Source organism: Quercus robur, chromosome 5 (assembly GCF_932294415.1).
Source record: "Quercus robur chromosome 5, dhQueRobu3.1, whole genome shotgun sequence".
NCBI classification, from domain to species: domain Eukaryota; kingdom Viridiplantae; phylum Streptophyta; class Magnoliopsida; order Fagales; family Fagaceae; genus Quercus; species Quercus robur.
This window is the reverse complement of record NC_065538.1, coordinates 60,025,925-60,037,827: the sequence shown is the minus strand read 5'-3', so window position 1 is coordinate 60,037,827 and position 11,903 is coordinate 60,025,925. Positions and strand designations below refer to the sequence as shown.

The window sequence follows — 11,903 nt, the reverse complement described above, 5'->3', positions numbered from 1 at the left end:
AGCTTGCTCAAACCTGGGAACGACCGTACAGAGTTACCACCATCGCTGGTGCAGGGGCCTACTACTTGGAAGACCTTGACGAGAGGTCACTTCCCCGGCCATGGAACGCCAACAACTTAAAGAAGTTCTACGCGTGACCATCTGTGTAAGCCAGAACTTGTATTTTGCTAAAATCAAGATTATGATGAAGTTGCTTGTATATGCTGTTTTTTGATTCCATAATTGCACACCAAGAGAATTGCAAATAGAAACTCTAAGGACGGAAACCTGGCCCTCGACTCGATTAAAATCGCCGAGCAGGTGGAAACCTTATCATTAAAATCTCTAAGGACAAAAACCTTGCCCTCGACTCGATTAAAATCGCCGAGCAAGTGGAAACATTATCACTAAAAACACTAAGGACAGAAACCTGGCCCTCGGTTAAGCTAAATTCACCGAGCGGGTGGAAGCCTTATCGTCACCAAGGAATAAAAGGATAAAGGACAAAAACATCATCCTTGGTAGGATCAAAATCGTCGAACATACGGGAACCCTAACCCTTTACAAACGCTAAATCCATTGACACTCTCGGATTCTCCAAAGCACCGCGCGATAGGTTTTGGGATATCATTCCATTAACAACCAAAACACTGGCATAGTCCAAGCGAAACATACAAATAGATAGAAATTCATTCAACGAATTAAAACCAAAGTTAAAAAAGGAAGCTGTTTACCGATTAAACAAGTAAAGGTAATTGTTCGTTCACCACATCCTAGTGACATAGGCAAATAAACCATTAAACTAAAAATGCGATAAAAATAAGTAAAAGCATAAATAAAGTAAGAAGCTGCAGAAAATCAGCTGGGGGTCAGGTCGGATCCGTCACTTCTGGCTAGTCGGTCAGGGGGAAACGCGAGTCTTCGCCGAGAAGGTCCTGTACAGTCGGGATGCTGGTGGCTTCCATATCCTCCGGCTCGGCATGAGCGTCAATTTGTTCAACTAGCTCCCTCATGCTTGCCGTTTCCTCCTCCTCAATAGCAGCCGGGGGATCCTGCACGGCAGTCACAGGGCTCGGAAAGGGAATTTGGCCGGGGTCTCTCAGGTGTGAATCCTCGGGAACTCCCAGTGCTTGGAGAGCGGCGAACCACCCGGCCTCAAAACCCAGGTTCCGAGCCTGAGCCACTACCGGCTCTGCAGATTTCTCAACATCAGCAAAGCCTTCGTTGTACCACTTCTACTCGCAGGCCGCCAGGGCAGCCCTAAGGTCGGCTAGTTCCTCGGCATTGGAAGTATTGAGGCCGATGGCTTCAGCTAGCTTGACTTCCATTTCATTCTGCTTAGTCAAGAGCTCCGCACACCTCTTTTCCGCCAATGCCCTGTTTTTCTCCGCGGCAACGGCCTTCTTCTCGGCGGACTCAGCTGCCTTTAGCTTTTCCTTCGCTGTTTTAGCCACTGACTCCCGCGCCCCCTTTTCGCACTCGACTTCCTCGGCAAGATCCCATGCCCGGCCAGCCACTATGTGAGCCAGTTCGGCAGCCTAGCAAGCACAAAAGTTAGTAAGGAAGTAGAAGTGAATGTATGGGAAGAAATAGATAAACTAAAGAATTACCGCGATAGCGTGCCACTCTAACCGGCGCCCCACAGACTCCTCAGATCCCTCCTCAAAGGCGTGCACGTCCTCGGGAAGAAGAAGACCTTTAGCCAGAGTTTGGGCAATACGGCCACCCTCGCCTTTCTCCCACATCCGCACACAGGCGGTTGAAGGCAAAGGCTTGTCGTCGAATAAGAACTTGGGCTTCCACGCTGGAGCCACTTGGGAGGAGGACGCAACCCCCGTACCAACCTAGGTCTGCGGCTCACGGATAACGATCCCCCCTGTTGGCTGGGGAGGATTTTGGACGGCAGCATCTCTTGGGCCCGTGGAAGGTTGATCGGTGACCTTTTGTTTCTTACGGGCCCGTCCAGCCTGAGAACAGGGTGGAGGCTGAAGCACCTGGCCCCAACCCTGAAAAGGTGGGGGCTAGTTGGGCTATCGTGCACTGGGCACGAAGCGGTCAATGGTCATAACCTTCCTTGACACCATCCTTCCGCCGGGTTGGATAGCTTCAGTCGATAAGGCAGCCGCTTCAATCACTAGTTGCTGAGGCTCGGTGGGCGGATTCTCGGGCTGCGGCTGCTCTTGAACAGGGTCCTCTTGTTGGATAGCTTTGTGGGCTAACTCTCTAAGGCGCTGAGACACCCGTTCCGCGAACTCGTCTTGCAAAGGGGCTAGCTCATCCGAGCAGGTGAAGTGCCATCCAAACTCCCTCGCCTCCCTGGTTGTAAGTTTCGGCGGCAAGAAGTTTGCGTACCGGACGTCTATGTATGACAGCAGGGGACTATCAACTAGAAGTGCTTGCTTAAAGTTTTGCCAGGTGGAGTAAACTGGCTCTACTCCGAGGATTAGGTGCGAAGCCCGGAGTTGTCCGTCCCAATGCACGTATATCTCGGAACGAAGGATGAAGTTCAAATCCTTGGCATGGACGATTCTGATGTCTGGAACAAACACTTTGCCACCTGCAAAAGAGCAAGTGTCATATCAGGATCTGATAATAAAGATTTACTTCAATAAAAAGAAAAGGAAAAGTGGAGGAAAAAAATTAGATCAAGGGATTGGTACAAACCCACTTCACGCCGTGAAAGGGGGCAAGGGACGTCCCCGGCAAACCACGGGGAACCCGAACGAACTCTCCGGCGGAGTTCCTGTTCGAATCAGGTAAGCATGATATCAACCGTACCTGATTATCTCTTGTCTTTAGGTAATAGTTGGTAGCTTTGTTCTCACAGAGGCTATACATATGGTTAATGTCATGGTAATTTAACTGTAAATCAAAGGTATGGTTCAACCTACTGACGCAGCTAACTACCTGATAAAAGTTGGGAGAAAGCTGATCGGGACACAGCCCGTAGTACCTAAGTGTATCTGTCAAAAGAGGATCCATGGGGAACCTAACCCGCCTTCTAAAATTGACATCAGAGGAAAGAAGGTTGTACCTAATCCTCGGTGGAGAGCAATATCACTCTTATGGCAGTAAGCCACATCCACGTCATTGGGAATACTAAATGTGCTCCTAAAGGTGGCCAAGGCAACCGGGGACTCTAGAAGATAAGAGTAACCCATCTATAACGCCTAATGCTATGAAAGGGAACTTGAAGAAATAAAACTGAAGGAATAGGAAGGGGAAGAAAAACTTACTGTGGGTTCTAAGGAGGAAAGGAACACTGGGCAGGTGAGTAAGCACACAGAGAGTTGGTCGGCAGAGAGTAAGCGCGAAATATTAGAGGTGGAGGAAAAATGAAAGAATGTTCTGAGGGAAACTATTTATAGAGTCAAAAAGGGGGGGAAAGAAACGTTTAATCAAGTAATAAATGGGCACGATTTACGAACAGCCCTGCGAATACCAAACGTAACCGATACGCGCGCCGCTTCGTTTCACGAACCGTCAGGCAATAATGACAACTGTACCTAGCGCCGCGAAACGGCACGTCTTTTGAGATGAGCATTAATGAGAAACCATAACCACGAGTCCCAAGCCATAAGATCTCCGAGGTCAAAAGGCTCAGCCAGCTCCTTGATTCTTCCCGGCAACCGGGTACGAATCAAGGGAGGGCTAATGTACGGCACCGAGATCCCAAGACCCATATGGGCCCTAGGCCCAGGCTCAACGGAACAGCCCCATTGCCCTAAGCCCTTCTTGAAACTGCCTTAGCGTAAAAACGAGTTTTGGGCCTTGAATTCTGAGAAGTGTTCGGCATAAACTTTTCCAAACAAGTGTACGAACCGTGTCCAGGAAAATCATGATATGCTCAGGAAACTGCATTACCGTGCACAATCGACTAAGCTGGAACCAAGTTCCAAGGCCATAATTGTTGCACCCTACTCTCACCTAAACACCCACTTAAATCAGATAATATTGGACCTTCAATAGCACTAACGGTGGCTGTAATCATAATCTCCCCACTAACCTTAGCTATAAATAGCAGAAGTTTGGGAGGAAGAAGGGGTTCAAAAAAATAGAGAGAAAACAGTCAAGGGAGAAGAGAGATTGAGTGTTACTTTGAGTCTCTCTGCTGAGAACGACCCAGAGTAGGAAATCCTCAAGCCCACTACAAATAAATTGTGAGCCCAAGTGAGTTAAGGCCCAACAGTCTCATCTCTGGTTCCCACATCTTGTTATAGAAAAACAATCCTGACACGTAAAATAAAAAGGGAAAGAGCTGCATAGATCATCCCACTTACAGTAGTACTACTTATTTTCTCTTTTAAGCTTTTATTATATTGTCCAAATTTATAGCTTATCACCATATATGACACTTTACTATTTAACTCAATTTTCTTCTGTTATTCTTCTTATTTTTTATTATTATTTTTGGGTTTTCTTTCACCGTAATGATGGTGGTCTTAAATTTTACACTCTATTATTATTTTTTTTATATAGAAAAGATAAACTAACTAATGTCCCAATACGGTATTAAAATTCTCAAACCTCCACTATCCATTTTTTCTCCTTCTTGACTTTTTAGTTTCCAATTTTACAGGTTATTGGCTTATTGCTATACTTTTTTACTTTGATTATTAGTGACTATGCAACAGTTTAAAAATATAAAACGTCAAATACTGTTGAGCAAATTAAATTTGTTATGAAAAAATAAACTATAGTTTATACTTATATTAAATTTTGTATAACAATTATAGTTATTTACAATTGTTTATCTATTAGGTTATTAATATTGATTAGTTTTTTTAAGGTTATTTTAGTTTAATATTGTCTTTAAACCTTGTCCCCCCTAAACTAAAATCCTAACTTCGCAGCTACTCGGCCAAGCCCCAAACCAGCTATGGCCCTTTGCTTCTTTGGCATGATCAATGATACCGTTAGCCATCCCAGCGATTCCACCACCCTTTTTGTCTTCCTCTTACTCTCCTCACCCATTTTTCCTTTCTTTTCAAACATAAACTTTTAAACCCTAATTTGTAATACAGCAACTAATGGAGTGAAGATCGATGGGTACTTGTAATACAGCGACTAAGGATTACATACATACATATACATATATATCTTTATTCTCTATCTCTCAGTGCTTCTCTGTTTCTATTTGTCTCTTATAATGAGAATATAGGTACGTATTTATAGTGGAAATGAGAGAGATTGCAAGGGATAACCGGATAAGGCATTAATTTGTTCATTGTCCACGAGCTGCTTATGTGGACAATGAACAATGGCAAGATATATTGGCTACCTTAGGGAATAGAGAGGGTGGCACCCATGTGAAAATGAACAAAGGAAAGAAATATATATTTAACCGCCTAAATGGTTTTTGTAGTGTAAATTGGCCTAGGTCTCACTCAATTCTCAACTTTTTATACCTACTATCTCGGCTTTGTTATGTGACCACTTTCCATAAAGAAAATCATGAGATGGCTTTTTTTCTTCATTTTTTTTTTTTTTTTTTTTTTGAAGTTTTTAGTGGAACTCAAGTTTCAAAGACTCAAGTTCTTCACATTGTAACTCGAATCTTATGGAGACTAGAGTTTCAAAAGTTGTCACATAACAAAAATGTTTCTAAAGCATCAACATAATACATATGTTTGGGATATTAGCCTAACATGGAAAAAAAAAAAACCCTCACATCTCTCTAGAATCCATACAAATCATTGTCCTACTCGTTTAGCACATAGGCTGAACAATCAATCAGACTTAATCAATCAGACTTAGATTACCTTTGGTCAGAGTTTAGTCTCAATAAGCCGTTAGTACACTACCCAAATCCCTGTGTTCTAACTTAACAACTAATTCATCTCAAAAAAAAAAAAAAAAAAAAAAAAAAAATCAGACTTAAGTTTTTTAGATTTGAAACCATGTGACTTGCTGATTTCCCAATACTATAGGACGTTTTCAGAATTACTCTTCTAGGATTGATATGAATGCAAACAACAGACCTCCATTCTCCAAACAACAGACCTCTTTGTAATAACATCCAAGACAAAGATATTGATCAGTACAACTGAATTCAAACTTGTACTTGGTTACCCAAATTTGAAGAATGCATGAAAACAAAGTCAAAATTATTGCAAAAATGAAGGCACAGATATTTAAATAACTATCCAATACAAGAGTGACATAAGATACAAAATACAAGGTGAAAGACAATTCAATGAAGTTTCTTCCCAGTCGCTAGCTCCCAAGCCTGTAATACGTGGTTCACGATTTCCTCTACACCAACCCCATGTTTCACCTGCATACATACATCATGGACAACACAAATATTGACATTGACATTCTCACAAGGACATCAAAGATTCGAAATAGAAAGACAATGTTTTCTCTTCTATAGTCCATATATTGTGCTAGATGTTAGATAATAAAGGTTTGGACTACATTAACATTGCCTGCCCAAGAGGGTGACATTTGAGGAAGCAACATTCCCAGCATCGTAGATGATCAGTGGGGTGGGAACCTACTGTGTAAGTCATGACTCATGAGACTCATGACTATCCAACAAGTTATCCTTGAATGGTCCAGAACCCCAACATAATGATATAATAGAAGGACCTCCACATTTGTTAAAAGAAAATTGCTCATTTCAAACTCTGGCCTAGCATTTTACAGTGAGTTTTATTTTTTATTTTATCACATTTGAGATAAGCACATTTTTACATATTTACAGGTCAAGATGCACTATGACAGGTAACAATGCCATCGAGCACATTCTGATCTGTCATATCTCTATTTTATTAGTCTCCCTCTTAATTTCTGTTTTATTTCTAAATCACATTTCACATTATACACATTCTATGGAAACACAAGATTAATGTAATTGTGCTCCCATTAGCTCATGGGACCAATATAATGCTGAATAGAATGTTTATGATAACCAAATAAAATGTGTACTCAACCCAACCTGAGCAAAGACAAATGGCCCTCCATCACGCATTCGAAGTGCATCACGCTCCATAACAGTCAAATCAGCTCCAACTGCTGGTGCAAGGTCAGTCTTGTTTATTACCTGCAATCCAATGGAATCAACTCATTTTCATCAGACTACCTGAGTAGTTAATATTTAAAATCGGTTGACAATATTGATCACTGACAGAGTAGGTGCATGTCACAATGGAAGCAACAGCTATGAAATTAAGAAAGCACATACTAGGAGATCAGCTTGGGTAATTCCAGGACCACCTTTGCGAGGAATTTTATCACCACCAGAGACATCTATTATATAAATGATATAGTCAGCCAGTTCTCGGCTGAAGTTGGCAGCTAAATTATCTGCAACAACACAAATTCAAGTGAATATCAAAACCTTTTTTATTGAATCACTTACACACAATTTGATATGAGCAATTTTGTTACAAATTTATTTTGTAAATATATTCTTTTTTGATAACACAAGTAACCTTTCTAAAGAAAAGCTCTTTGGACTCGCCTCTAGCTAGTAAAACCTACGAGCAACTAACCCCAACCGCCAAAACTAGTTGCCACATGATATCATCTATTATATAAATGATATCCTTATTTTGTAACTATATTCTACAAACAGATCACAAACTATTCGTTTATTTTTTATTTTTGAATATCCAGAGTGCTTAAAGCTGCTAACCTTTTTTTTCTTAGAAATATCTAATTCCCCATTAAGACCCATTCTTATTATTCCTCCCCCTGCCCCCTGCATGTCAAAAAAAAAAAAAAAAAAAGAACTCCAAGATTTATCATCACTGCCATTTTTATCTTAATTAAACTGCATGTTCCCAAATTAATTTTTTTAAGCCACTCAACTCCAAATTTTGTTTTTGTGGTGCCAATATGACCATCATTGCCAATTTAACTTATGACGTGCCAACTTCATATCAGTTCATATCCATTTAAAATAAAACATATTCCACATCAATCATTTTTGTGAAAGTACCTCCCCCTGATTCACAAAGAAGTATGTCTGCTTTGAATAAGTTAGAAAGCTCCTCGAGAGGACCAAGGTTAATGCTAATGTCTTCACGAATTGCAGCATGTGGGCAGCCGCCAGTTTCTACAGCACGAATCCTTTCCTCAGGAAGTGCTCCATTTTTCACCAAGAACTCACCATCCTCTTTTGTGAATATATCATTTGTCACCTGCAATAATTACATAGTTCTTAATCCATCCGTTTTAAAGCATCTATTAACATCCCCCTTCAAATTATCAAAACATGTTGACTGGTTGTGTGCACAGAACATGCAAAGGGTCTAGCATGGGTTCAATGGTATATATATTCCCATGTATATGAAGCTCCTGTATTAGACCATCCATCATTTTGTATGAATAATAAGGTTATTTTCAAAAGGAAGTTGTATTTCTCTTGGAGTCAGCAAGCAGCTTTTCCATGGTCGGTTGAACCAGCAGGCAGCAGCTGCCCCACCACCTCCTCCAGATCAGGATGGTACCTCTTGCAAGGCTCACTGTTGCCAGTTATTACACAGTTACACTGAACTGGCCATCAAATTGATAGCCTTTGATATCAAAGAAGCAAAATGGATTGGGCTTTTTTAATAAAGAAACATTTTAATTCACTTCTTGCAATTGTTAAAACAGAAAACTGGTAGAAAATTGTATTTTACGGGTGCTTGAGATCTCCAGAAAAATAGCAACCAAGTAATTTAAAATAATACACTGTTTAAAAAAAAAAGATTAAGCAAGGTAAGTGAGATGATATGCTAAGTAAGCAAAATCTACCTTAGCAAATCTAAGATCTTGCTTCCACTTCATGCTTCAATATTGAGTCTATAATATAATTTAAACAACTGGTTATATATTGTTTTGGGCACAGTCATGTTAAATAATTCAAAACAAGATACTGAATGAGTTGAGAATATGTTAAATACTTAGCATCCATTCTTGACTAACTAAAGAGGGAAGTGCAAATCTACATATAATAAGCTAGAAAGACTGTAAATAAATCAAGATTCATTTTTGGGATTAGTAAATATATACATATATACAAGAATGAAATGCTTAAACATAGGTACACAGTATGAAATATATGTGTATGAATGCGTTTGGAAGTAATGAAGGGAAATGAGATTAGGTCAATCTGAGGTGAACGGTGAACCACTAAAAATAATGCAGATTTCTTTTGAATGAGCTGTATATCTATCTATAACTTCAAGACATGAAGCTCTAGGTTAAGCCTCATTGTTACAATTTATCTTATGTATATATAGCCTTTCCTCAGGCAAATGATCCACACAGACTTCATGGTCTTTACTTTACAAACATCAACTACCCCACAAAGTTCAAGAAAAGCTTCGTACCCTCAGGACTGGAATTTTGCAAATACTTTCAAGCAATTATTCAGTTTAAAATAGTGAAGGTGACACTTCTTTTTTCTTTTCTCTTTTGTCCCCTCTCTCTTTCTTAATTTTCACCAAGGATCGGCTCTTGATTGGTTTGGTTATGTTCAGCAAAGAGCTAAATTTTTCCTTAAAAAAGCTGCATTTCTGTTTGATGATCTTTTAAATAGCTCAAATGTGAGCGGAAATCATCAATTCCAAATCTATAAATTCATTAACACTGAAGGAATAAATCATAATCGAGAAAAAAATTCAAAGCTTTTAGAAATTCTACTTACTGCAGCAAGACTGTACTTGTCCCGCAAGAATTTACAGAGAGCCAGCATTAAAGCTGTTTTCCTGTATGCATGAAAGAGAACTGCATCATTACCTGTTCATTGAGTTTAACAGGCTAGCAATGCACAATATATAAATTGAAATAAAAGGGGAATAAAGCAATGAAGTTTGAATGAAGGGCTGGATGAATGAAAAATCCTATATGAAGGCATCAAAAATCATATATCTCTATTTTCCCTCTTAATCATCCATATTCACATTTCAAGAGAATGATACTTAACAAGGCAAATATGTCAAAAACAATGATAGGAAGAAACAACCAAAGCTCAAAATTGTATACAAGTGCACATCATCAAGTGTCAAAAGACATTGAAGCGTGAAAGAAATATTCACTATAATAATGAAAATGACTCAAATAAATCGGTTCATGGAATAAACTACCAACTACAATGTTAGTATTTGATTTCATCGTGAATGCCTCTCAAACTTTTGAACTTATCCAAAAAGAATGATAAATAGGTTAATAGAATAGACTAACAAATACAATGTTAGCACTTGATTTCATTGTGAATGCCACCCTTCTCAAACATTTGCACTTATCCAGAAAGAATGATGAGGGACAAGAGCACAGCCCTTTCTAATTAATTGAGGAAGAACTTATGAAAATAAATGAGTTACCAAGTTGACTACTTAAACCAACTAACACTACCCAGTAACCCATAAGAATTTGAATCTTAATAATAGACATGAACTTAAAGGAACCTAAAAATTAGCAGTTCATAAACTAGAATTATAATCAATCATTTCTCAGTTTTTTTTTTTTTTTTTTAAGGAGAAAAAAAAAAATAGATGGGTGTAAATTGTCATGGTAATGTGAAGCAAGCAACAAAATAGAATAGTTAAAATGGGAAATAGAGGATACCCAGTACCAACAGGGCCACCAATGCCAACAGTGAAAGCTCTTTCATTGAAATCCCTGGTGAGAAGTGGTGGAGCTCTTCTGCTGAAGTAGCCTGGGGAGTATATGGGTTCATGTGAGTGTGGTGCCAGTCCATCATGGCTGTGGTACACCTTCCCATCAGGGCCCACCCATGACTTTGTTGTTGAATCCCCATGAGTATGATCATGGTCATGATCATGATGGTGGTGTTGATGATCATGGTCGTGATGATGATGGTCATGGGCATGGGCATGGGCATGGTCATGGGCATGGTGTGAAGTCATTGTCTGCTGTTTTAAAAGTAGTTTTTTTTTTTACTCAGAAGTCAGAAGTGTGTGTCTGTCTGTCTAGACTCTAGAGTGAGAGTGAGGAACCGATCGAGGAAGATGAGAAATTGGTACAGGGAGGAGATAAAGATGAAAAATATTGGTCATGCTTTGCATAATTACGAAAACACCCTTGATTATTAGAATCCTTTTTTTTTTTTTTTCTTGGGTGTCTGAGAAGTCAGTGAAGACTTTTGACCTTGTATATTATAGTGCAAGAACAAGGATCGAGAACAAGTGCAGATTGGTCGGTTTGGCTTCGATTTGCTTAAGAAAATTGCACCATGCCTTTCTCGTCGCAAAGAGCTTTGAAATGTTGATGAGGGTGGCAATTTGTGTTTCCGTGTTAGATTCGTGTCGTGTAAACTTATGAGTATTCGATTATATAAGTCAACATTAACTCGATATGTAACGGGTTAAGATTTCTCAATCCTAACACAACACATTTATTAAACGGGTCAGTCGTGTCGATCTATTTATCATATTTTATCAAAATGAAAAAAAAAATTAAGAAAAAACAAATAAATAAATATTTTTAATATAAAATTCAAAACTAATCATTTAAAACTAAGGAAGTCAATACCGTACCGTACCAGTCGATATGACTGGTATATACCATGCCGGCCAGTGCACCGGTACAAATACACCCCCTGTTTCGTACCGAAAAAAATACCAGCCGTACCGGCGACTTATCGACTATACCGGCAAAATTCGGATGTTTCGGCCAGTAAATGGATACCGGGCCAAAACACGATTCTGTCATTTTTTAGGTTCACAATCACAAGGAATTGGTTTCCAAAACAAAGCTAATACCCAAAAGAATACTGAAACTGAAAAATCCAAAGATTTGTGAACTTACCCAATTGAGAATTGCCCGGAGCAGGCCGGGTAGCAGTTCTCTCTCTCTCTCGATCTCGGTCTTGACTTGAGAATAATGGCAAAAAAATTCTTCAAATCTTGTTTTTTTTTTTTTTTTTTTTTTTTTTTTTTTTTTGGCTTTGCTCGCTTGTCCACGGG

At 39.4% G+C, this 11,903-nt stretch overlaps 1 protein-coding gene across 1 annotated transcript; it reads right to left on the bottom strand.

Moving 5' to 3' along the window:
* Nucleotides 1-5,965: 5,965 nt before the first annotated feature.
* On the bottom strand, nt 5,966-10,966 carry LOC126726509 (urease accessory protein G-like). The gene is made up of 6 exons (XM_050431778.1): nt 10,543-10,966; nt 9,623-9,683; nt 7,928-8,129; nt 7,169-7,290; nt 6,923-7,027; nt 5,966-6,256 (listed from the first exon to the last, which is right to left on the bottom strand). Exons 1-6 carry the CDS (start codon nt 10,842-10,844, stop codon nt 6,173-6,175), a joined length of 876 nt encoding a protein of 291 aa, XP_050287735.1. The 5' UTR covers nt 10,845-10,966; the 3' UTR covers nt 5,966-6,172.
* Nucleotides 10,967-11,903: the final 937 nt, after the last annotated feature.

Coding starts and splice junctions, on each gene's coding strand:
- LOC126726509 (XM_050431778.1), bottom strand. CDS start 10,844: ATGACTTCACACCATGCCCATGACCATGCCCATGCCCATGCCCATGAC. Junction 7,028..7,168: donor TTACCCAAGCTGATCTCCTA/GTATGTGCTTTC, acceptor ATTGGATTGCAG/GTAATAAACAAGACTGACCT. Junction 6,257..6,922: donor GGCCATTTGTCTTTGCTCAG/GTTGGGTTGAGT, acceptor GTATGTATGCAG/GTGAAACATGGGGTTGGTGT.